The sequence below is a fragment of the Hylaeus anthracinus genome, unplaced genomic scaffold (genome assembly GCF_026225885.1).
Source record: "Hylaeus anthracinus isolate JK02 unplaced genomic scaffold, UHH_iyHylAnth1.0_haploid 12000, whole genome shotgun sequence".
NCBI classification, from domain to species: domain Eukaryota; kingdom Metazoa; phylum Arthropoda; class Insecta; order Hymenoptera; family Colletidae; genus Hylaeus; species Hylaeus anthracinus.
In genome coordinates, this window is record NW_026534347.1 from 320,024 (window position 1) to 346,151 (window position 26,128).

Below are 26,128 nucleotides of genomic sequence, written 5' to 3' on the forward strand. Positions count from 1 at the left end.
GCTCGAAGGACGCGGAGTGAATAATAATGAGAGACACCGGCCCGCGAGAACACCACCTCGGGCGTCTTTTCGTAAAAGGGCCGTTAAGGTGCTACTTTAACGATCTCTCAGGCCCTCGTCGCGTCGGGGTGGGGCCAAAGGCCACGTGGAATGCAGACACGTAATGCAAGCAGAATGCGCTCACGGTCCGCCGGCACGCCGCGCCGCGCCGGCCCGGGGAATTATTACTGGATTCGAGAGGACCCACGGGACCCCCTGGGCGTGGGTTTCGAACAGGTACACGTACATAAGCACAGCCCACCTGAGTATCCGTAGCGACCGCGACCGCGACCGCTCGTTTTCTGCAACCTGCATGCCAACCAAAATCTCAAACTCTGCTCGCCTCGTGTATTACCGATCATTTTCAACCATTACGGAAGCTCTCTTCTTCGATCTTCAAAATTTATATCATCCCAATTTTGTTTGTTTCACAGATGAAAAACTGAGTATGTGTCGTGCAACGCAAAGATAAATTAATAATTTCGAGATGTGCAGCAGGAATTCCGTTCCCCCGGAATGCTTTTGGAATACCACGCGTTCCGTGTGCGCCGCGCCGCGCCGGCGCGGGCGTAACGATTGCAAATGGAATCGATATGAATCGATCTTTTGGCTTCCCATCGAGGACAAAGGCGAGCCCGAATGATTCAGTGGCCATGTGCGTGTATACGTGTGCGAACAGACCAAGAAAAAGAATAAAAGTGGTACTTTTTGTACGGTCCGGATCGACGTGAAATCAGGAGGCTGCGAGCCTATACATACCTGGAGAGTCATCTCGACGATCATGCAAATTTATACACTCGCAGACAAAAGTTAAGAAATATGTATGCAATGTCCGCAACCTGGCTTGTGGATTACGGTTTGGTCTGGCCGAATAATATGCACGAATCGTTACGATATTTAGGAAGCAATTTCGACTTGTGCCCCGAATTTGTTCGTTCGGTCGCAGCTTGCCGCGCCGCGGCCGTAGAGCACTAGAGCAGGTAAGATAGAACCGAACCACTCGATTCGAACCACTTGCGAATCGATCCGATATCGCACCCACGGGACACTCGGACATATAGAGAAGGTCCTTTCCTTTCGAACGAGAGTTGGCCCTGTCGTCTTTTCTACGTTCACGTTCTGTGAGAAAGTTTTAATTGCGTTCCACGTGCTGGCACCTACGTCGACGCGAACCGAGACCAAAGAAAAGACTGAGAAAGAGTAGGTGGGCCCACCAGAAGAGACCGAATAGCCGAAGAAACGTCAACGAGAAGCAGAGATATTACAACCGAGGGAAATCGAAAGAAAGACTCGAGGGAGTGTTTTACTCCGGCACTTTGAAAAAATCGATTTTAGGCCTTTATCTTGCAGTCTGAGCCCTTGAAAAGAAAACTCTCAAGGCAGCCGCCAAGGTACAGAGGAAAGAAGGGAGAGCAAGAGAAAAGAAACACAAGTTTATGGTCACGAGAGCGCGCGATGAGTTTCTAATCGTTGGGTACCGATGAAAACGCTAATATGCCGTTAGTCCCGCTCGACGGAGCGTGTAAGTCGCTCAGGTTGCACTATTCCCTTGCTCGACCTGGATAACGCTATTCTATCGCTCGCTTCTGCAAAGTAAATCAGCTCTCGCGCCAATGGCATTCATCGTTCGGTTTACGACGGTTGTCGAATTATATCGTAGACGAAAGTAGATATCGATATTTTCACGCCAACAATTATCTTTTCTAATAAAATAATACGAGTAAAGAAATTAGGGGCGCACGCCTCTTCTGCTTCTGCTTCTGCTTTGGCATAACCCTAGTCACGCATCGCACATTTTTTACGATATCGCGCATACTTATTATATATACATTATATTATGTACTCTAGCCGTCGTCTTTTAAATCGTTCCTTCTTGCCATCTTCTCGATACGAGTCGTTCAAAGTGCATTGTTACGACGCCCTTGGTGTCACGCGCCTATCGCGCGCACAATATACGAAACGATACTACGGCAACCGGAGTTGGATGATCGCGCGCGACGAAATTTATAACGTCTATTCATTCCGCTTCTTCTGGCCGATGCTTCGTCCCCGTTTGCAATATTTTTCATCATTCGGACTTGCATGCATTTTTCATTTCGACGCTTACACGTTCATCATTCGACAGAAAGAATCGCGGCCTTGGAACGAAGCTGCTGATCGACGCATCCAACAACCGATACGCGCTCTCTCGCGAAAACAGATACTATTTTTACTAACGAATATTCGATAGTATTTAGATTTACGATAGAACATCTTTCGTCAACCAAGACGTTAGAGGGGACTACGCTCCTGTAGAGATCGCTAAATCTTGAGAAAATATAGCGTAGCGTATAAACTGTTTCAACAGCGTATCAAACGCAAACCCGACGTTGCATGTCGCACGTTACACACTCGTTCGATACCTCTTAAAAATGAACATTTTCATCTACCTGTTCTCGCTTATGCGACATTACGTCATATATGGAACATTCTAATCACTTTTTCTTTGGATTTCTTGTACGAGATGTCAACGAGCCTGCAATATACATATATGTATGTATATGCTGGAGTATACGACACGTTAATTTAAATATCGTTTGACTCGGATCTGTTTAAAAGACGCGATAAGGAATAATTGACCCAATTGATACGTATAGACTTCTCTCGGTGAATATCTAAAATAGAAACTGGTACGGAAATGAAATGTCTGTAATTTCAACTGTCAAAGATAAATACGAGAAACCCGGCGATCTTTGACCGACAAATGCAAATAGCAAAACCATTGGTAGTCAACCTAAATACAAACTGAAAATCTCTTCTCGCAATATGAATAAACTATTTTATTTGTATAATTACCAGTCACGATATAAAATAAAATAGACCATTTACCGTTTATTACCCCAAGTAAGATATCAGAGCCAACACTGGCCGACGCGACGGTTATGTTCGTTCGAAACGCATCTTTTGAAAACTTTGGACCGCTCTGGGAAAGTTCACGCCTATATCGTGCACGACCCTAAATTCAAGATTACGCGAAGGTGCAGTTTCCGCAAACTTCTCGCGATCATTTATATTAACAGCCTCTAATCCGCGAGGGATTTGATATATGGCGGCCGCAAATTCCCTCTGCCCGCTTCGCTCCTAAATAAAAAGCAAATTTATGGAAATACGTACATAGAATGCGCACCGGAGCGGCGCATCATGTTCGTTCCGACGAGTTCCAAGCGTTCCTCGCTGCCGGCGGCGCTAATGTCGATAACAATGAAAAGAAAAATATACCGTGGACAAGTCCGCAGGTAGACGTCGCGATGCGAATCGAGACTGACAAAAGGATCAAAAGGATCGAAAGAATTCTTGGACGGTGGTCGAGAAATCGCGTGGAACGATCGCCATAAGCGAAGCCGTTTATTTTACCAAGGAACGCCGAAAACTTTTTAGACATATCTCCGTTTCTCTAGATACCTGGTGAATTCAACTACTATACGTATTACAAGCGCATAAAACGTGAATGATGTAGATTTTCGTACCGAAAAATGCTGTTACAGACGAATAATGCAGGTACTTTCGAACGACATAGGCATAGCCATATGTTTAGTGGAAAGTCGTGTACGTAAAAGCGAGGTAACCTACGAGGCAGATAGACGATTCATATCGCGTAGACGATAGATATTACGAGTGCGTTGAAATCCTTTTGGCGGGTACTGACCTTCTCCTCGAGCGCGGGCCCGTTCTCCATTGCGTGCATAATAGCATCGGAAATGCGGGTGTCCAATTGTCTGACAGCCTTCTCGGCATTCAGGCCCAACGGATCGTTACGACCGTCGACCGCCACAACAAGCCTCTCGACCGTTTCCACGTAACCGGACCACGCGAGGTCCAGTTCGGATGCTGGTTCCGTCAAGCAGCCTCTGCAATCAAATTATTTTTAACTTGAACCGCGTCTCGTTCCATTCATCTCGAACTATTTATTTTCTTCGATGCTTATCTTTAGCGATATAATTCGCGTAATATAATTTTTGTTTAGCCAGTGTATACCAGCAACCGTAAAGAAGCCAAGTTGGATATCGAAATAGTGCGATCAATCGCGTCAAAGGCCTTACCGAGTCGATAGAAATAGCGTCGAGCTGGAAACGGTCGTCGACCGTGGTTGATACATACACGTACATATAAAACACTGCGAGTTTCGTAGCAACCAATTACCCGGATATAAATCCGTGGTGTTGGTTGTAATAGATTGGAGTTGAGAGTAGCAAAGAGGAAAGTTTGCGTTACGAGAATTGGATATGGTCGTGCTCACCTCATGACGTTAGTGCAGAATCCGCTGCAGGGTCTGACAGCGGGACCGATGCCCTTGCACCGCGGACAATAGGTCATCCTGAGGAGAGCACCGTAGCAGGCTTCCTGCTGAGGACTGGTACCGGAAAACAGGACGCTGTCGGTTCGATCGAGGACCGTTTTGCCAAGAGTCAATGCCTGCACGAGCACTCGCGTCGCCTCTAGGCTTTTGCTGACCGACTTTGAGATCTGCTTCGGTATGTCTCCGAACGGTTGAATTTCGTCCATCGTCTCGTACAAGCAGGTCTTAAATTTATCCGTGAAATCTTGCTCGTATTGGTGTGGGTTGACAGCGTTGTGGTACGCGATGGGGAACAGTTTCGTGAAGAACTCGATGAAGCGTTCTTGAAGCATGTCGCGGCTAAGAGGCTGCTGTAGCGTGTCCGGTGTATTGCTCGGTGACACGTAATCGACCATCGCCTGGTACAATGCTTTTATCGAAGGTTTGCTCAAAACCGCCATCGCCCGGTACACTTGATCGAACAGGGTTAACGTTTTGTTCTCCGACTGCCTCGCGAGCATCGTCACGGTCTCTGTAAACAAAAAATATCGTCGTTGCGATTAACCCCGAAAACTTTAATACCTAACACGTTGAAGTAAAAAGTGTATAAAATTACAAATCCATCATCGATCGGTTACATACATTTTACGATAATCGAGACATGGTACAGATTATAGGTATATGTATCGGGGATAGAGGGGAAAGGATCAAACGTGATTCAACGGGATCGCAGCAAAGAAATTCGATAAAATACTATCCAAACATCGAACGACCAAAAGTTCGAAAGCTACAGCGCGGCGAATACCTAGGAATTCCTCGTTGGTTAGTTCTCACAGTGAAAACAAATACCACCGTAATACACCAGCCATCCAAGACTAATGAACTTGGCTCGCACGGTGTAAACAGAGAGGACCATCTCGCGGACCTTCGAACGCTCAGTTAAAACAAATTGCCGACACACGAAGGGGCCAAATAACATTCTCTTCGGCTTCTTCTTCCTTGAGAAATACCATAGACGACAGAGGAAATCGACGGCAAAGAGAAAGATAATGAAAGAAGAGGAAGAGAACGCGGGAGAAAAATCAGAAGCGGACAGGTAAAGAACGAAAGGAACAGCAAGAGAAACGAACGAACGGGTCCAACGAGCAAAAGAAATCGCAGAAAAATCGGAAAAAGAAAGGAGCAGCAGCGTCTCGGTAGGTACCAAGCCGATCGCGATCCGTCGATCAACCCGTTACCGGGTACCGGCGTCATCTTCCTCTCTTTCTTCTCAAACTCTTCTTTTACCTATGTAGGTAGGTACCATTTCAGCGCTTTGCCTTCCTTCTCGCTCTCGATGTTTCTTATCCCACGGCGCACAGAGGAAAGAGAGCTTCGGCATTCCTCTGGCCGGTCATTTTATTTTAGCGCCACCGTGTGGGAGAGGACCTTTTTATCTCTCTCCCCCTTTCTCTCGGGCCACGCGGAATCCTCCTCTCGGTCTCTCCGAATGGTTTGGTGTTATTCGGATTCAGCGTCCACGCCAGGCCTTTCTTTCTCCTAGCTTCGAAGGCTTGTTTGTGCGCGGGGCCGATGGACGACGACGATGGTGTGCTTGCACGATTCCCAATGGTGGCCATGTTGCGGAGGACGCGACGAGACGGAGGGAGTGCCAAAGACACGTGGGAACTGTACCGTGCTGTTTCGTCCGTGGACCGGACTCGGAACAAGCTAAATTTCAACCAATTTTGCTTTCGATTCGAATTCGAGACCACCATTGGATATGAAAGCCCTTTTGGTATTCCAAGACCGCGCTTTCCTACCACCGACTTCTCCTAAACTCACAGGGTTCGGCTTCAAAAAACTATAAACAGACATACTTATTACATGTCGTATACAACGTTTTGCGATAGACACCGCAAGGTCAACATAATCGTCGCTACGAAAATAAAACAGCCGTTCTTTCTCCGAGTTTTAAGTATGAAATTGAATTAGAGCTTTGATCCATAAAAGAAATTTATGGGCGGAAAGTACGAGCGGTAAAAATGCGAAAAACGGAGCGTACTCGTACTTTTGTTTGGCACTGTATTACGAACTCGTACGTTCTCGTAATGTCGTTACTCTCCCATTACGAGCATATGTATATGTATACGCGTATATATTAATGTTACAATTAGAGTCGATTTACGTGTAATGTGTATCCGCGCATTGTGCCCGTTCTACATTTCTCGTTCGAGAAAGTACAACGCGGCAAACAAGAATTCGTTTAACTGACGATGCGAATGGGCGTACAATTCATTCGACGATGTATTTCATTCGTTTCCCTCCAATAGCTATTCTCGGCAAATTTGTTCAACTTTACAAGGTATAATAGTATTTGTAACGATTAATACGGAAAGATCAGCGTTAACTTAAAACCGAAAGGTCGAGAGACTATCGTGTGTTTTCGAACGGCATATACATGTATACCTGTACTGGGAGGGAAAATAGATGAAGATACGGCAGGTGTGTCATTCAAGCGTGCAAACGTAGACGGAACCTTCAGATTTTGTCGTGTGCACGGAGCGTTCGCGCTGCGACCTGCGACGCCGACACTGGTGCAGTGGTTGAGTTTAATTACGTACGCATACTCAAAATGGGAAAAGAAAGAAGAGCCGCTTCGAGAGCTCGACGAAGAGCTCTTATCCGTTTCGAGTGGTCCCAAAGAGCGACGAACACGTCCACTCGTCGACAAGAGAATAATTATTACTGTAATAATCTGCGCGGTCTCTTAACACCAGACCCGATCAGGGTTAATATTGGGCTAATTAATAATCTAATTTTCTGCGCCATTACGCTCGCTCGCTCGCCAGCGCACTCGACGAGATTAAAATTGATACGATTATACGCGAATTGCTTAGCGAATATCCATTTGCTCCCTCGCGAACCGTTCAAGATTCCTTCCATTTTTAACCCTTTCAACTCCGACACTTTTTCCTATACGCATACCGACTTTGCGATACTCTTCAACAACAGAATGGAACAGGACGGAGTTTAGCACTTTGCGATGCTTTGTTATGGATTTCGATCGACTCGAAAAATGCTGATAAACATTAATCGAATCGTTTTGCGCTTGTCGTGGTCACCGATAAGTAAACTTATCAGGTGTTTACAGACTTTTCCCTTTATCCAAACAAAAATATGTTTTTGGTGACTACAAATTACTTATACCACACTCGTGATATAGGTATACGTAGAATATCAAAAGTTTCGATTTGCAACGAGACGTTTTCCGGAAACGGAAAGCGGGTTTCGGACCGCCAACTTGTACGAGACTACGAGACTATGTTATCGTTTATCTAAATATAGATAAGGCCTATTCTCTGGGGAGTGTAAAGTCGTGCAGCGCGAAATTCGCGGAAGAACGCGACGTAATGAGACTAGGTGCATGTACGAAGGCAGTGTAGCTGACTCCGGTTGGTAAGCGTGCCTATATATTCGCCAGCGAGACTAACTTTATCGGTCGACCAACTCCTCCGTTCTTTGCCGATGCAAATCCGAAAATCCGAAAATCCGGAAATCCTACGTTAGTATTATATTTCACCTCCCTACCGATTCCTGGACGAGCAGCTCGGCGAATGCAAACGGTACAAATGCGGATTTGCGTTTAACGGCATTATCATATGTTCAAATAAATAAAGTCGAGAAAAGTCAACTTTGGTTCATTTTACTGTCATTTTATCGTTATCCGGTTTAGACAAAATTCTCTTAATTCGAATCAGAAATAAATTACAAGACTAATTAAGAGATGTTTCTACGAAAGGAACAAAACTTGCGTTCCATTCGTTCCATCTCCATAATACGTGAAATAACGACGTAAAAAGATTACTTTCGTTCAACTACTCATTAGCGAAAACTCATTAATTGTACGGAAAAAAAGAGAAGATGGGGCTCGGTTCAGATAAACGAGACTGGGTCTGCCTCATTGTGTAACGCGAAACAAAAGTTCTATTCCCTTCGTTAGGCATTTTTCGAAAGATGCGCGACCCATACCAAATAAACGTAAAGAAGAAATAAGAGAAAGATGTAGAATAAGCTACCGACGCAACGACGACATGGGTCATCTCGCTTATCACGGGCTTAACTTTTAACTAGCCGTTTAGCTCCGTTACACACGTAAGCGAAGGCACAGGTACCACGCACACGATCGGGTTCACGCTACATTTTACAATACTATGATCGTACGTGTTACCTGATCACCCAACCGCTTTACCACCCACGTAAACTGCCTACAACCTTCTAGAATTGTACCGGTATCCAGGATTACCCTTGCCAAACAGGGAATCGAAAGGGAACTAGAGTCCTCTGAGAACGTTTTCAAGCTTATGGAATACCATTGCGTTCCTCGAGACTCGCCAAACATCCATAGTTCAATTTTTTTCCAGAAAATCCATCTTCTTACAACGGCTGAATATACAGAACTCAATCGCGTGGGCTTGCTCGACTAAACGAACCGTCCCTCGAAGATCAACAAATTTTTACATGTTCAGAGATGCTTTGATACAAATAAAAGTTAGTCGCTGTTACTTCTCGAGATTCGATAAGGTTAAGCAACATCCGGAAACGCAAATAGTTTCGGCATCTTTTATTAACGGCAACGAAACTACTCGTCTCAAACAAGCACGTCGCGTCGATGAAATAAAATTTAATCATTGTTTCCTTCGAAGCGACTCGGACTTTCTGCTCGTTACATTAGTTACGCAAATGTTTGATTATCGCACGGTCAATAACGCCGATATTGGTTCACCATTCTGCGCGTACAAATGTGCGCGGATTAATTACAGCTTTTAGGAAGGATTTTCGAACGTAAATGCATCGCTGCTCGAGCTCGCGCGTTACAGGTTATTCCAAAATTCAACAGGGAATTCTAGCCAACTAACAGAATTTTCGAAAAATAAATTGAAAAGATGACCTTGCTTCTCGACACGACACTCTGTTTATCCCCTTTCAAAGTTATGCCGCGTAAATAATGCAAGCTTATTATTGGTCGATACTCTATCTATTGACCTCTGTTACAGATAAACGTAAATTTCGTGGCAAAATCGACTGTGTGAAAGAATTGTATGTACGAGATGGAAAGCAACTGGTATTATATTGATTAATCGAACAGATTATAAATATATTTTTCATTGAACCTTCGAGGGCCGCGAATCGTTTCGATAGATACGTTTTTCCAGTCGAGGACAACAGAGTCGCGAGAATTCTCATTAGAGATGAGAACGAACCATTGTCCGCTTCTAAACCTGACTCGTATGAGATAGGCAGAATAGGCACTGCTGCGACCGCTATGCGCTGTGCGCTGGGACAAAAAGAGAGAAGCCGGAAAAGAAGGCAGAAGCCTCGATTCTTTTTTCCATCCCCTTCCGTCACGGCAATTAATGGCCCACCAACGTTAATTGTCACCTCCGCCTCCGGTTTAATGGCATGAGTTACGAGCACGGCATTTTGCACATTTTCTCCGTTCCCATCGCGACGTTCTCTCGTCGTCTTTTCTTTCGCGAGATTACTCACCGCGTCAGCGAGACTCGATACTCGCGACTTCCACTCGTCCAGCTACGACCACGTTTCACCTCTTTCTTTTTTCTCTCTCTCTCTTTCTCTCTCTCTCTCTCTCTCTCTCTCTCTCTCTCTCTCTCTCTCGATGAGATTAAAAATGACTTGTGGATTTCGCGACAGCGCAATGCTTCGAATTCTCGAGGAATAAATATTTCAAAATGCATCGTACAAATTTATAAAAGACATTTCAAATATTTTCATTTGTATACGAGTGGACAAGTCCTACATTATTTCTGCGCAATGACGCACATCTACCTTCGTTAGATAATCTATTAAATAATCGTTCCACGATTTCTTTCAAATGCGATGCGTGTGTGTCATGAATGTAAGAATCACGAAACAGCTTAAGAAATGTTCTCATCGACGAGAGACAAACTCGACGATTCATAGTCATTCAAGGTCGAGTAGGATACTTTTATGGTTTCATATTTCAAAAAATATTATTTTCGCGATTGGTTACGCATACACCTTGATGGAAGTAGAAAAAAAAAATATAGGTGCCTTTTCAGAAAGCGTACGTCAAACGTTACGAAATATTATTATGAAGCCTGCGAGCCCTGATTAAGAATTCGAGTAACGGCTGAATTAAATCATCATGCGGAGCATGCATTCCTATCGGCGTGATACGCATCGAGTTATACGCGTGCATCGATGTGCACCGAGCTCTATGCACATCGAGTATGCCAGCGATACTTTTGCCCGTATTTTCACGATTAAAAAAAAAAAAAAAAAACCCCCACTGGTAATAATATAATAACTCGAGTTGTGTTGTCATAAAAATGTAGATTAACGTTTCGCGAAAGTACACAGCCTATATTATACTAGAAAGTATCTGTTTGCTGACAAATTTTCCGTTGAACGTATATGCGTGCACGGGCATTGATCGAAAAATACGGTGTCGCGACACTATAAATATCTATAAACTTGCATTAGGTATGCAACGTATTCTGCACGCGTTCACTACAATGTAGACACGATCTCGTACTTCTACCATGGCGAAATCGTTTCAAGTTCCGAATCCAAAGTTTGGCTATTTTTCTAGTTCGTTGTATAAACAACCGGATTACGTAGCTCGGTAAATGGAAAATGTACGGCCGGAACGACCGCAAAAACATGCCTCGAACCACGAGACGGTCAAGACGAAAAAAATGAGAGCAAGCGCGTGGAAAAGCATACGATGTCACGACATGACACAGGACGTTCAAGATTCCTTGCACGAATGTGTCGTGTCGTGTCGTATCGTGTTGTGTCGCGTAGGCGGTTCGTTCCGGATTCTTCGTCCACCTCTTCTTCTGCAATCCGTTGTTTAGTCAGTCTCTTTCGTCGGGCGCCTCCTCTTTCTCGTTGCAGGCGTAGTAGGTACATGCTTTTGTGAAATCGTCACTTCGCCGACCCTGAGACGTCTCGAGAGTGGACGACTACATTGACTTTTCAACTTTTCAGACTACGCGCATCGCTATCGTACGCCACGATTTCTAGTTTACCACGACCTTCTATTCGGAATCTAAAAATATTTCTCATTTTTCTCTCTTCGATCGATCAACATAAAAAAAATTAAACAATTTTTGTCCGAGACAGCCTACATTTGATAATATTTCGAGTCGAAATACAATAAATCGTAAAAGGATTCGGTCCGTAACTACTAAAACGTCTGACCAAGTACGGTCGATAACCCCTGCCACGATTGATTTTCTTTTCCTCTTACGATAGATTTAGATTTAGATTTAGAATTATTCGATATAATTTCAGATATTCGGAAGTGTGATTTACGTCCATAGCCTCGGGAACGTATGCAGTTGCGAGCGCGTAACACAATTTTTGGAGATGTATTTTCATTTTCCTTCTTTCGGGAAAAATCTACTTCGAAAGTTCACCCGAGTCGTGTGACATTTCGAAATTCGTTGTCTCACTGTACTATATAAAAGGTACTTTCGTACCTACCGATTTCTATTAGCGAATCGATCAAAGTATTCGGTAATTACTCCTATTTCCGATTATACTAAGTGATAACAAGAAAACGATAAACAAACCCCGGAGACAAGCAAACTGATGGCATTGCGTAACGGCCAGAGAAATTTCGTTGGTCGTTCTGTCACGAGTTTAAAATAAATTACCGCGATGCAGGCCGATGACCTGGCCCGCCCAGCACGTGCAAAAATCTTTTTCTCCCTCTAGCAGCTTGCCACACGCGGAGCCAAAAGCATAGGAAGACAACGATTCTCTCGAAAAGGTTCGCAGCCGAAATAACGAGATTATAACATCTCGAAGAATGTTTTAAGCTTGCGTTTATTTCTTCCCCCGTGTTCAAGTATTATTTCGAGCCATGTCTCGTCCGATATATCAGCTAGGAAATCGTAATCTGTTCCGTTAAATAAATTTCAAGAGAAACGTACGCTACTTCGAAATGCCTCGATCCTAAATACGCATTAAAATGTATCGCGACGATATCGCTACAACCCAACAGGGGATTTACGTACGTATACATATATCTTGAAATGAAAACGTTAATGCAATTTGATCCCGAGATAATTTTCCTTGCGGCAAGACACCATTGTTCAATGTTGTTTGCGTAAAACGTGTCGAGATTCGCGAATACACCATCAACAATAATAGTAACGCTGTCCCGCTGGGTGAGACAGCGAGTGCACTTAGAAGCGCAGCGGTTGTACTTGTTGATGTTTTAACAACTTCACGTGCGAAAATGGAATGCGAAGAGCAACACTTTTAACCCTACCGATACCATCGTCGCGACGTTTCGCGACGATTCCGCGATTCGACAAACTAATTGCGCGTATAATCTTGTCGTCTTCGTAAAACGATCAAATCTATGGGAATTAATTCCAAGTAAACGAATGCAAGCCTCTGGTATAGCCAACCATTCGCGTTCTGGCTCGGATACCACAAGACGAAACAACCTTCTCGCAATAATTGCCGCTAGCAAATTTTGTGGCTGAATGAACCGACCAGTTTTGAATTCGTGGCCCGGAGGTTTCGTGCAAGCTGCACTTTCGAGAGAGCATCGAACAGCATTACAAATTGCAATGCACGCACAGCCTTATACGGATACGAGAAAGCGAGCTCTGGCTTCTCTCCCTTCCTCCTCAGCCGTTAACCCGACCGATCCGGACCGTGGAACCCGGTCCTGGACATCAAACAGGACCAGATATGCCGTGTTGCAGCGCCGAACTGGTATACGTGCGGCTCTGCACAGCTCTCTCCGAACCAGGTGCAATCGACAGGTCGCTACCGATGCCGTTGCAACCGCGGGATGTATTCATTTATCGATAATCGTGCAATCGAAAATAAATACGTTACGTACAAATTCTGTCGAAATCAATCAAAATCACCTTTAGAAATCTCTACCTTTTATTCGCTTGTACACATCTCCAGTTACTCGAGCAGAGACCTGCGCCATTTTTATATCATATCAAGAAACGAATCGAGCGAAAGGGACCGAACAAACAGCTGGAGAGACAAAGGGACGAAAAGAAGGAAATGAGGAGGTTAGCAAAGGAAAAAATGATAAAAACGGAAGTAAAAAGTTGGAAAGCTGCAACGCAAGCTGAAACGTGTCTGGAAAGAAGGGGGAGGAAAAGAGGAAAAGCAGAAAACCTAGGGCAGGCTAAGAAATAGGGAGAAAAGGGTACAAGAGAACCACCTTCGCCGAGGCCGACGCCGACGTTACGTTCGGGGAGCGTTGGTATCGAGGGATGGATTCGTATTTAGCTATAGCCCCCTACGTTACCCGCCAACAACTTTCCGCAGCTTTCCGCAGCTTCCGATTTACCCGAAATCGTGCAGCATTCATTTCGGTGCGACGAAAAGAGTTAAGATACGAGAACTAGAGAAAAGTGCATAGATAGGAAAAGGAAAGGAAGAAAGATCAAAGAGAAGAGGCATGTTCCAGTTGGCACGTAAAGATGGTAACATCGACTAGATGTTACCAATTTCAGAAACTGTTTCGCTCAATCCCATTTGCGGAGCTCTCGGCGAGGCTGTAAAATGCCTGATTCGAACGATCAATCGTTACAACTCTCTATTTTCTTATTCTAACCTCGTCTCTCCGAACGAAAGGGATTAGCCAAATAAGCCTGGTTATCGTAATCTCAACGATTTAAGAAAATTAGTATTCATACGTAAAACGAAATTAATTATAATTAATTATCTAAATATCTTATTTTTTACTCGCTCGATAGACGGCATGGTTACGTCCTCCCCTTACAACGATAAGATAAAACAAGCTTACCCCTCAATGCATCCGCTGTTGTTGCCAGAAGACCTTGCAGACTTCTACTATGATGATGGATCAAATCGTGAAAATCCGCCCTGGCTTGATGTCTTAACTGTTCTTCGGTTTCTCGGTTGCAGCACAAGCCGTTGCAAGTTGCTGAAATAAAAGTAGCATATTAAATATGTATTTAAAACCAAACAGTCAACTCCTTGGATGCGTCTCTTTTCATTTATTTTTAATCTTCGGCAACGGCAAATCGACATCGCGAGGATCGTGTAAAACGATTTCAAAAACCGCCGAACCATATTTTCTACGGGCCAATTTACCATGACATAAAAATGTATCGCATCGTCTCATCGTCTAGCACAATTACAGCATGACGCCGCCGCCGACGGCGATTGCTCGATAAAATACGATAGACTCGCATCTGTGTCGCAGAGGCCACGGATGGACAAACAGAACGAGGCTAACGGGATCCTCGAGAGGTCCTGGCTCGTTTCAATAGATCCTTTTGGCCTCATTCTACTTTTCATCCACCTCATCCTATTCACCAACGATCCTATCTCTTTGCCGCAATCTCGACTTCCGTTAAGTTAGCATCACAAAATCAGCTAACTCGAATCGAACCTAATATTATTAATTAATCGCGATTTTTCGAAATATAAACTGCACTCTCATTTTCAATGGACCTAAACGATGATTGATCAAATCGCCGCGGCGTAGGATAGTAATGATTTCACCGCTAGAGACACCGTCCCGGTCTCCTTCCCTTTATTCCCCTCTATTCGGTCCTTTTGTATCGGTCTTGAAGGAATGTCTTGACCGATCTAGGTAGCGCCACACGAATAACTCACCTACCTACCTACCTACCTACCTACCTACCTACCTACTTCAAACCATCTCGCTATTTTTCGCTCCGATTTTTCATGATTCATCGTTGCCGATCCATTCTTCGATCTTTCCCAAATGGATACTTTTCGAACAGCCGGTATTCCCACCCCGAACTAACTTCTTGAAACAATATGCGAACGAGTAAGCGACACGAGAAATTGCATTCTGTCACGAGAATACAAATTCATCAGCGATAACAAATTTTCGCAATGATTTCGATAACGCTGTCGAAATATTCTATCTTCGCTATTCGAATCACTCGAAATGGCGGAAGCACCACGAATGAAACGGGAAAAAATAGTCAAGAAAAAGAACAAAAAGGACCAACAACGAGAATCCCTCGAACGGTTTACGATGCGTCAAGGTATGGTGCGTTCCATCGCGGGACTTTGGAACGGCTTCGTTCTCACGGTACCAAACTTTTCGTCTATTTCCTCTTTTTATGGCATGTATCCAACCATAAAGGGAATGAAATTTTGTTGAACGCGTAAGCGAAGAAAATAAACCGTTCGAGAGCGATTTCTGTATACATATACGTCAGACGACGTACCGTTATCCTTTTCGACAAACTAACAATAATAAAAAGACAACTATTTCTGTTGGACAGCGCGACACCGCGCCGACGCGACGTCGTTAAGTTTACGGGGCAAAAAGAAAGCGACGAAATCGCTTGGTCGGTTAAAATTAAGAACGTTAACATCGTTATACTTCGATCCCTCTCGATTTTCGCCGTTAGGTGTGATGCACGGCACTTGACGCGCGGAAGTGCATAAAACCGGAAGCTACATCAACGAGCCTTCGCCCTCGATTCGACGAGTGGTTACAGTCGTGCGAAGTGGGTTAGAATACGATCGTTCCAAGAGAAAAAGAGAGTGCGAGCGAGAGACAGAGTTACCATTCGTTCATTCAGCCTCTCGTGACCAGTAATTGCTTAGCAGAAAATCGGCACGCGATCGGTACCACGCAATGGTAATACCTTTTATGACTCGATTTCGCAGCCTTTAGGACGATAAAACCTGTTCGCGCTACGCAAACTTTCTCCGTATAGAAATCGCCCAATTCCAATCGGCTATTCTATGCCGAGAACAATTAATGCTCAGCTTCCAACCAGCTTGAGATAACTCGCGGGAATCCGATCGAATAACGAGATTCTTAATCTTCTATGACTCGCGCAATAACAACGCTTCACTTTCGATAATTATCAAGTTAATCTGTATTAGCAATGTCGAAGAATATTTGGCCAATGGTACCAGCTCATCTCCGTTATAAGTACAACATGTACAACATGTCTACGTTATAAGACGGATTTGATCGTTCTCACGACCATTGAGACGGGTTTTTACAACGAGTGCTCGAGCACCATTTGATGTAATAAAATCAAGTACCGTTTACTCTAACAACTCTACAAGATTACTAAACAAAACGTCATAATTAGAATCAAGAGGATGTAATCGAGACTTCCAGTTCCAATTCCATTTCCTACCTCTCAGATATTTGTCGTCAATTTTATTAGAGCCTCTTCAAAAGCCAAAAGTACTTAACAACAGTGTAATAAACGCTTCAATGGCTATTTACGGAGTACAATAGAATATCTATTATGTGAACACCCGGTATGCAAACCTTCTATTATATTCCCTATTAAAATATCGTATGTACGTGTATGTACAAACGTTTACATATTTCGTTCGATTATATTAAATTGACACGGTTCGTATAAAAGACAATTTTATTAAAGAAACACGCGAAGTTAATAAGAAACCATAGAAATGTATCATTGCCAATATTTAAAGTTTAAACAAAGAAACGAAAAGTTCTATTAAAAACTATGCTAAAGAAATACAAATAGCAGATACTCGGACAAATCGAGAAACTTTCTAACCTATAATATTACGGTTCGCTACTTTTACTTAAAGTGATACATATCGGTAACTCACTTTTCCCCGTATCCTCGGGCGCATTCTGCTTGGTGGCGACAATCGTGATACTCTTGCTCTCGAAAAAAGGCTTGACACGTTCGCAATCGGTGGACACGAAATCGGTATCGTTCTCTGGATGTTGGGCAGAACGCGTCGATCGAGACGACACGAGATCAAAGTAGCCGCATAATAGTATCAGAATTGACACAGGTGCCAGGATCGCGTGTCGATGCCTCTGTATTATTTTCATTTTGAGCAACTAGCTGGCGACACGCGGGAACGGGGCCAGAAATCGACAGTAAAGAGAGTCGAACGACGATGGATGACCGGTAAGTTTCGTAAATCGTGATTGTGGGAGACGAGCAAACACGAGCACAAACACGAACACGTAACACGAACACGATCACGATCACGATCACGATCACGATCACGAACACGAACACTAACACGAACACGGGCTGCGAGACGACTCAATTTCTCTGCCTCCTTCTTCTTCTTCTTCTTCTTCTTCTTCTTCTTCGGTCGCGTATTCGGCACAATCGTTCCAAGAGTCATCAACCGCGGGTCGAGAGACGCGGCTTCCTCTTTCTTTTGTCGTTCAACGAATCGCTCGCACTGCGAAACGTCACAGGGATGTTACTTGGAGTTGGAGCAGATCTCGAGACGTGCATTTGGTGCGATCACGATGGACGGACGGACGAAACGACGGCTACGAGTAATCGCGATATGCACCGTCCAGAGACCGCGCAACACCGTCTTATGGTCCGCACACATGCACACCCGACCACTTCGAGTACACCACAATAATAACCACACACATGCACGGCACGTCTGACCGCACGCAAGCAAGCATGCATGCATGCACTACGCGACGCGCGTTCCACGAGTAGCTCGATGCGACTGAAGCAAGTACCGAGACCGGCACAGTACACTCGCAATTCGACCGACCGACACTCTCCCCTCTCCAACTTCACTCCCTATGATTCGTTCGCTACCCTATATCCCCTCCCAATCCACGCTAATCTACCGCTCAGCGCTCACCTAGTTCCTCGTTTACTCACGTTTACTTACCTGCCGCGACCGCGACACAGGCGATACTGCTCGTTGATCCTATGTGCTCCTATCATGTCCTTCGAGGACCTTGTATGCCGCCATTTGTCTTCGCCTTTTCCACCTTTATTTCCATTTATTCTCACTTAAAACAACTGAAAATTATTCCCTACGTTGTTGTGTAATATCTCAGTCTGATGCATTTACTCGACACAGACTCTATACACTAACCTAACAAACCAATACAAGATAAATATGTTGACGGTAATCCCAGCCTTCGTTGATGCCGTTGCAAACCAGGGAACTGCCTGCAGGTGAGTTATGGTATAGAAAATAACGAAAAGGTATTTTAGAAATAAAATAATTTATTTATTGTACCCAGTTGCACTACTGTAAAGGCCATTTTATAAACGCGTCGAGTCAATTTTTTTCATAATAAAAGTACAAAAAATATGTATAAAAATAGTTACGAATATATAAAAGTACATTATCTGTAGAATAATTATATAAATATAATTTGCGTTCTTCGTTGATTCACTTGCCATACGTTCAGTGCCTCGTATTCTTCGATGCAATCGTTAATTTGGTCGGGTTTAAATCCTTTACTTGTACATCGTTCCAGAATATCTGATACTTTAACAGTTTTCTTCTCACCCGCCAACTCTCGAATAAGATGGAAGATTCGATTCATTGGATTCTGGTTTACGTTTGTTATCAACGTTTCGGAATAGTTGATAGAATGTTTAGACATCTCGATTAATCTATTCGCCTCGTCGATGTCTGGTTTTTCGACGACGTTTACTAATCTTAGACGGGCCAATGCAGTCGATAAACGTAGCAATGCTAGTAAATTACGAGCGGATGTAAAAGTTCTATCGTGACTATTACGGGTTGTCCTTCTCATTTCTACGTAAGATTCTAAAAATAACAATTATATAAAATTATTACAAATAATGTTATTACTTGAGCATCGATTCATTTTTTTCTTTAATTCGATCCAATTCCTTACCAACTATGTGATCTGTTAATTCTTCAGGAATTACAGGTTGTTTCGTTTTACATAAAATAATATACTTTCTAATTAAATTCATATCCAAGGCTTGCGATTCCATAGGAGGTTGTATACCGTGTTGATGAACGTAAGTTATATGTTTTGCCAATCTAGAGAAATATGTTTCTTTCATCACCGTTTTTTCATAAATATTTAGATACAACTACACATGTAAATACTAACTTTAAATCGTTACTACGATCTGCTCGATCCTGAATCAACCATAATAAATCGAATCGCGACAATAAAGCAGCAGGTAACTGAATATTTTGTTCAACTGTTCTCTTTGGATTGTATCTACCATAAGCAGGATTTGCAGCAGCTAATATCGAGACTCTTGCATTCAAGCGAGTTGTAATTCCTGCTTTAGCAATCGATATTGTTTGTTGTTCCATCACTTCGTGAATAGCCGTTCTATCCGCATCTGCCATCTTATCGAATTCATCGATACAACAAACACCTTGATCTGCTAATACTAAAGCTCCTCCTTCGAGCATCATTTGACCGGTTAGAGGATCTTTCATAACGGAAGCGGTTAAACCAACTCCGGAAGATCCTCTTCCAGTTGTGTATTGAGATCGAGGAGCCAACCTTGTTATAAACGAAAGTAACTGCGACTTGGCTACTCCTGGATCACCCATCAAACAAATATTGATATTACCTATAAGTAATAGAAATATTTACATAAAAATAAGGAAAATTATATAAACATATTTTTGTAATTAGAAATATGTCAAACATTCACCTCTAATTTTAATATCCTCCCTATGCTTATCTGTTCCACCAACAAGAAGTAATAACAGAGCTTTTTTAACATCTTCGAGTCCATAAATTTCTGGAGCTATAGAACTAGCCAATTTCCCGTAAAAATCATCCTGACTTAACAAAGACAATTCCTCGTCTGTCAACATGGCGTTGCTATCATCGATGGTTTGCGAATTAGTGAGGCAAACAATTTGCTAAATCGTATAAAATACACACACACGCACATACAATTATGATGTATACTATCAAATATAAACAAAAATACTGCTAAAATTATCAACTCATACGTGGGCATCTATATATGTTTCATTCAAAAGAGCTGCACCAAGCCGAGCAGTGAAACCAGATTTTACGATAGGCAGAAAGATACCCGTAATAAGTACATGATCTCCTGGTAAACATTTTCTTGTCTTTTCACCCCTGCAATACACTGTTAAACTTCTTGGAATATGACCCACGGGAACTTGGTCGCTCTGAAATAATTGCCGTAATTGTTATTGACATAATCATTATTATAATTATAATTACCGAATGAAATAATCATTAATTATTATATATCATTTACGTGTTCTTGTATTTTTATTTCTTGAAATTTTACAAATTTTGATCCTCTTGTTTGCATATCTAATACACCACCAGATTTATTTATACGGCAATCGTCGCTCGGACACATTCGCAGTGGCATATACTTTAAAGATTGTACCTAAAAACCCTAATTATAATAATCTTTCGTTTATTACTGTTAATATAGATGTTATTTTCTCACTGGTTGAAATGTTTCGGCACCGCATTGATCACACGTGTACGTAGCGACGACAAGCAAGGGCATTACGTCGCTACATTTTGTTACTATACCTCGTACTGTAACCAACTTTCCTATTTTATCTGCTTTTATATCTCGCACAGAATATTCCTTTGATGCATCAAAGTTCTTAAAGTATACTTCGCTAAAATGTACATGGAATTCTTAGTATGCGTGTAGGCATGTATGCATGAAGATGAAATAGAAATAAAATATTAAAAGTACAAGCGTCTCATAAGTTCTGGAGCGTATTTATTCCTTGGATTATGTTGATCGTGTCTATTACGACTTTCCATCAACAATCTGTGTTCGATATATATATCCAAAGCATCTTTTGGAGGAACAGGTCTTTCTTTAAGATCGGGCAACATCTCTTGAATAAGCTACAAGCATTTTATGATAAATACAAATTTATTTCTACTTTATATAATCGACTTGTATGTGAAAATATAATATAACAAATATGTACTCACATCTAAAAGTAAATTAACATATCTTCGAGTGTTATTTGCAATCGATTCTGCTAATTCGTCGTCAAATTGATGAACATCGTCTAATTCTATTGTGAGATCTACTTGTTCACGATGAGCTATATCGACGAGTTGCTTTCTATATTTTAACATTTTTTCACCAGTATCATCGTCTATTACCACAAACTCCGTCAAAAATGTCTTAAATAGTTCTAATACGAGATATAAACATTAAACGATACATTAAAAATGTATAAATCTTAATATAAACATCAGTGGTTAATAACCATTGTAATGTATAGTAAATCTCACCTCTAGCTTTTGTATAATCTTTCGATATCTTTTGTGCCATTTTTTACCAATTTATTTTCACAACTATTCTAAACTTTAATTTAGACGGTCAATCTTTTTGAATAAATCGAAATACTATAACTCAACATCAGTCGTAACCGTTATGCCGTTATACATACTCTGAGATTATTCTACTATATTCTTCCCGCCTAAACTGGCCTAAGCTAAATCGCAAAGTACCGTGGTAGTAATTGTAATTAGACCTGGCATAATACAACGTATCTACCATGCTACCAACAGGCCATCTATTGGAGAATTCGAAACAACAAATACATGTGAATGCATATTGCATAAAATTGTATAAAATATTATTATTCTGTGGCTCTGTAAGGAGAGAACACCATATATTAATTTTGCTTATGACGCTAATAATCTTTCAGTCGTGGTCAGGTCAATTCTTGATTGATCTTGAAAGTTAGAGTAGTTTTACTCTACTCACTCTGTGGTGCCTACATACTCTGTGGTTTTGCTATCAATCACGTCATTTTATTTACAGAATTTCTCGTTATACAGAGTATAATATTCTTATTGTTAGTTTATTTTTATTTAAAATAAAATTTGTAAACACATATTTTATTAACATTAGTTACATAAGTTAGTTTATGTTTATGATTATTTTCAAATGTATTCGATCACGTGGTTGGTTAAATAGGTTATACATATTCGAACGAAGAATCAAGTCCAATCAAGTCTGTCATGTGTTTCGATTAATGTTGCAAATAATATAAAAATTAGGAAATGGGAAAAGCGAAAAAACTAAAAGTTTCCAAAGGGGAAACGAAACAATCAAAAGTTACTTTGTTAGATCAAATAGAAGATGAAAAAACAGTGAAATCAAGAAATAGAAATAAGACCAGAGTTCGCAATGATGAAGATGAAGAGGTTATATTTACAGTCTTTATGCGATAATTTTATTAGCTTAAATTCAGCTACTAATTTCGTTTTTTAAGCATAATGTTTTGTTTAAAATTGTATAGTTTGTGGATTCTTCTCTTTCAAAGAAGATTTTGTCTCAAGCTAGACAACAACAAATGGAAATTGAGGAGGAAACTGGATTGATACAAACAGGATCTACAAAGAAGCCGATAGTAAAACTTTCCACTGAATTTAGTGATACAGAGGAACAATCAAGCGAAGATGAACTGGATAATTCACAATATTATGAAAATATTGAAATAAATGAAGAAGATGAACGAGCTATACAAATGTTTATGTCTAAGGATGCAGCTCCCATAAAGACATTAGCCGACATAATATTAGAAAAGTTAACAGAGAAAAAAACAGAAATTGAAACTCAATTTTCAGATGCAGGTTCTATGCAAATGCAAGAATTAGATCCAAGAGTTAAAGCAATGTATGAAGGTGTCAGAGATGTTTTAACAAAGTATCGCAGTGGAAAATTACCAAAAGCATTTAAAATTATTCCTAGTTTAAAAAATTGGGAACAAATATTGTACATTACAGAGCCGCAAAGATGGTCAGCTGCAACAATGTATCAAGCTACTCGAATATTTGCTTCTAATCTTAAAGAGAAAATGGCACAAAGATTTTATAACTTGGTACTATTACCCCGTATTAGAGATGACTTGGCAGAATATAAAAGATTAAACTTTCATTTATATCAAGCACTACGAAAAGCATTATTTAAACCTGCTGGTTTTATGAAAGGAATTTTACTTCCTTTACTAGAATCTGGAACTTGTACATTAAGGGAAGCTGTTATTATTGGATCTGTGATTGCCAAGAATTCAATACCAATTTTACATTCTTCAGCGGCAATATTGAAAATTGCAGAAATGGATTATACAGGTGCTAATAGTATTTTTCTTAGAATATTTTTAGATAAAAAATATGCACTTCCATACAGGGTCATAGACGGTGTTGTATTCCATTTTTTAAGGTAAAATTGTATTTAATATAAATTACACATAACATTTTTTAATTATCATCGGATTTTGAAGATAACATTTACTTATAGATTCGAAAGAGATCCCAGAGAATTGCCAGTTTTATGGCATCAAGCATTATTAACTTTTGTGCAACGTTACAAAAGCGATATTAGTTCTGAACAAAAGGAGGCTTTATTAGGATTATTAAAGAAGCAATGTCATCCTTCGATTACTTCTGAAATACGAAGGGAATTGCAGCATGCAAAATGTAGAGACCTAGAAATCACAGAACCTAGACCAGAACCAATGGCTTGTTGAAATAAAAATTCCGATACTCTTTGCCACGAATATATAATATTTAATCACTTTTCTGATTCTTGATTATTATAAATTATAAAATTATTTAAAACTAAAAATTGACACATTTTCTTTAAGTATTTGCATATCTTCTTGCAATATATTTTATATATATATACAGAATTTAAATATAATTATTAATTATTTAAAATAAACTGCATTTCTGCATTTTAATGTAGAGAGACATTGTAATATAAAAATATCTACCAATAAAGTATAAAAAAAATGATTTCTCTATTATTTAAACAACTATTTGACAAGTGGTTCTACATACGTTTACATATTATTTTTGCATCTATTTCTACAATGACGATGGTGAAAATCATACTTTTATAAATCATATATATACATTACAATACTCCAAATCTTTAAAGTTTGCAGTGCTGTAACATTCTACAACCATTTAAACTTTATTTTTTTTTGAAAAAAGTTGAAATATTTTTGGATCCAGCTGCTGCTTTTTGCCTGGCTAATTCCTTTTTACCAATAGTTGCTTTTTGAGGCTATGTAACAAAATATAAAAAATACATACATATAAGGATATATTTAAGCATATATGAAGAATATTACCTTTTCTGATTTTGTCAAATCAGGAACTTTTGGTTTTAATATTGATTCATTTTCAGTTGTATCTTTCTTAGACCTTTTTTCACCAACAGCATCCTTAGGACTATGTAATTTTCGTTTCTTAGTTTCTGTTTCATCTGGTATATTTAAATGTTGTGCTAACTTTTTAGATAGATCTTCTGAAAGGTATTCTGATACTATACCATGAGCATACTTTAAATATTCTGTAAAAAACCAAATCAAATATATATTGTCTTCAATTTTGAATATAAATTAAAATAAATAAGATAAATTCATTCTTACCCACTTCCGATGCATTCTCAAGCTTAGTACTTTTAATGTAAGAAGCGCTAATAGCACCCTGTGATACATGAATACCCTTCTGCTTTAATACATCGGATACTCTTTCTACTTTTTTTTGTAACCAGATCAATGCCTTTTCTTCGTTAAATTTATAAGCTTGCAACGATTCGTCTCCTTTACGGTCAGCTATTAATGTTAATTTTAAACTCTGACATTGGGCAAGACGAGATGTTTCTGGAAAATCTTCATCCCAAAGACATTGGTCTAACGGTTGTGCTTGTTGAGACTACAAGTGCAATATTTAATTACGTTAAATTAACAGAAATTGAAACTGTAGCATAATAGAAGAATAATCTATCGCAACGTTACCTTTCTTAAGTAAGGTAGTACTAAAAATATTGGATCGATAGGAGTAGACAAATGCATTTTTCCATCAGACTTCACATTGTCATCTATAAACCACGATCTTTTATTCTCATCAAATGTTAAAACTTCTTGTACAGTTAGGTTTCCAGGACTAAACACAAACATAGCAGGCTGATTCGAAGCTGGGTGTCTTAATTTAATTACATCGGGTATTCCTCCATGTGTACTATCTAAGCCATCACCTGAAACACACAGAACATTAAAAAAATATATATCTTAAAAAGACAATCTAACAAACAACGTAAAAAACCAAGGATTATTCGTAAGTGTAAAAGGATTCATAAAAAATACCGGCAAATCTTTAATCACCACACGAATATATTAGACAAATTTTGAACATAGGAAATTCTTTTTACGCATTTATTCACCTTTCATAAGAAAAACCCACGTATTTGTACCTGGATACGAATTAGTTGTTTTGACGCACTTTTTTGGTGATGCTTTGGTACGCGGCATATTTACGCGCGTTTTACACGATCGATATCACGTTAGGTTATTTACACCTCTCACACAATTTTCACCATGTATTAATACATATACATAAAACAAATTTAGCGATCAGCCATTTTTGGTAAAAGGACCAACTCTTAATTTTGTATTGCTCGTTATTCGGAATATACTGCACCACTGCGTATCTATTTCGGTAAAAGAATACGTTAAACACGACATGCCGCCAGCGTTGTGGAGGATAACATTTGAAATCTCGATGTGTGGTCGAACGTCAGTGAATGGTCGATGATCGGAGAACCGGGCCGTGAAGAGGCGTTGCCGCGCTACAAGCCATCTTTTCAAAAAGAGAACTCCAGCAAAATCGTACTCTAGCGTGAAAGATTTAAACTACAACGCATATTATATTGTATTTCTATCGATAAAAACACATTGAATTTTTATTAACTGATCTATACGACAAACATAATTATTCCCATACGTAATGAAAATCTTTGTGCAATTGTGATATATTCTAATTCAAAACCACGTTTTAAAATATTTTTTTATAAATAATGCTCGTCCATTTTTATACGAATATTTTTAACCATTTTTATTTAAATAATTTTACTTGAACTTTTACACTCATCTTATTGAATATCTATTTTAACTTAATGAAAAGATGAAAAATATTAAAATTGTATA

General features: G+C 40.4%; 4 protein-coding genes across 5 annotated transcripts in view; 1 reads left to right on the top strand and 3 right to left on the bottom strand.

Annotated features, from left to right (window-relative positions):
• Positions 1-18,319, bottom strand: part of LOC128890266 (division abnormally delayed protein) — a 40,594-nt gene extending 22,275 nt beyond the window's left edge. The window contains exons 1-4 of the mRNA XM_054148598.1: positions 16,985-18,319; positions 14,175-14,315; positions 4,316-4,886; positions 3,725-3,926 (exon numbers count right to left, since the gene is read on the bottom strand). Coding sequence (XP_054004573.1) covers positions 3,725-3,926; positions 4,316-4,886; positions 14,175-14,315; positions 16,985-17,216 — 1,146 coding nt within the window. The 5' untranslated portion in view covers positions 17,217-18,319. The remainder of the gene's footprint in view (positions 1-3,724; positions 3,927-4,315; positions 4,887-14,174; positions 14,316-16,984) is intronic.
• Positions 18,320-18,352: 33 nt separating this feature from the next.
• On the bottom strand, positions 18,353-21,640 carry LOC128890264 (DNA replication licensing factor Mcm7). Its single transcript, XM_054148595.1, has 10 exons — positions 21,417-21,640; positions 21,108-21,316; positions 20,860-21,017; positions 20,599-20,779; positions 20,398-20,535; positions 20,120-20,305; positions 19,813-20,026; positions 19,251-19,728; positions 19,026-19,177; positions 18,353-18,934 (listed from the first exon to the last, which is right to left on the bottom strand). Exons 1-10 carry the CDS (start codon positions 21,454-21,456, stop codon positions 18,519-18,521), a joined length of 2,172 nt encoding a protein of 723 aa, XP_054004570.1. The 5' UTR covers positions 21,457-21,640; the 3' UTR covers positions 18,353-18,518.
• Positions 21,641-21,792: 152 nt separating this feature from the next.
• On the top strand, positions 21,793-23,762 carry LOC128890268 (bystin). The gene is made up of 4 exons (XM_054148601.1): positions 21,793-21,985; positions 22,108-22,337; positions 22,433-23,355; positions 23,434-23,762. Exons 2-4 carry the CDS (start codon positions 22,194-22,196, stop codon positions 23,660-23,662), a joined length of 1,296 nt encoding a protein of 431 aa, XP_054004576.1. The 5' UTR covers positions 21,793-21,985; positions 22,108-22,193; the 3' UTR covers positions 23,663-23,762.
• A 149-nt stretch (positions 23,763-23,911) lies between these two features.
• LOC128890271 (ribonuclease H2 subunit B) lies at positions 23,912-25,907 on the bottom strand. Of its 2 annotated transcripts, none has more exons than XM_054148605.1 (5): positions 25,396-25,907; positions 24,941-25,179; positions 24,572-24,857; positions 24,272-24,492; positions 23,912-24,204 (listed from the first exon to the last, which is right to left on the bottom strand). In XM_054148605.1, the coding sequence occupies exons 1-5, from the start codon at positions 25,451-25,453 to the stop codon at positions 24,112-24,114; spliced, it is 897 nt and encodes a 298-aa protein (XP_054004580.1). In that variant the 5' UTR covers positions 25,454-25,907; the 3' UTR covers positions 23,912-24,111. The 2 variants fall into 2 exon arrangements, with proteins under 2 accessions (XP_054004580.1, XP_054004579.1); XM_054148604.1 differs by having other exon boundaries at positions 25,366-25,904.
• Between the last annotated feature and the right edge of the window lie 221 nt (positions 25,908-26,128).

Coding starts and splice junctions, on each gene's coding strand:
- LOC128890271 (XM_054148604.1), bottom strand. CDS start 25,453: ATGCCGCGTACCAAAGCATCACCAAAAAAGTGCGTCAAAACAACTAAT. Junction 24,858..24,940: donor TACTACCTTACTTAAGAAAG/GTAACGTTGCGA, acceptor TTGCACTTGTAG/TCTCAACAAGCACAACCGTT. Junction 24,493..24,571: donor TGAGAATGCATCGGAAGTGG/GTAAGAATGAAT, acceptor GGTTTTTTACAG/AATATTTAAAGTATGCTCAT.
- LOC128890264 (XM_054148595.1), bottom strand. CDS start 21,456: ATGGCACAAAAGATATCGAAAGATTATACAAAAGCTAGAG. Junction 20,306..20,397: donor AAATAAAAATACAAGAACAC/GTAAATGATATA, acceptor CAATTATTTCAG/AGCGACCAAGTTCCCGTGGG. Junction 18,935..19,025: donor ATTAACAGATCACATAGTTG/GTAAGGAATTGG, acceptor TGTTATTTTTAG/AATCTTACGTAGAAATGAGA.
- LOC128890268 (XM_054148601.1), top strand. CDS start 22,194: ATGGGAAAAGCGAAAAAACTAAAAGTTTCCAAAGGGGAAACGAAACAA. Junction 22,338..22,432: donor GCAATGATGAAGATGAAGAG/GTTATATTTACA, acceptor AAAATTGTATAG/TTTGTGGATTCTTCTCTTTC. Junction 23,356..23,433: donor GTTGTATTCCATTTTTTAAG/GTAAAATTGTAT, acceptor ATTTACTTATAG/ATTCGAAAGAGATCCCAGAG.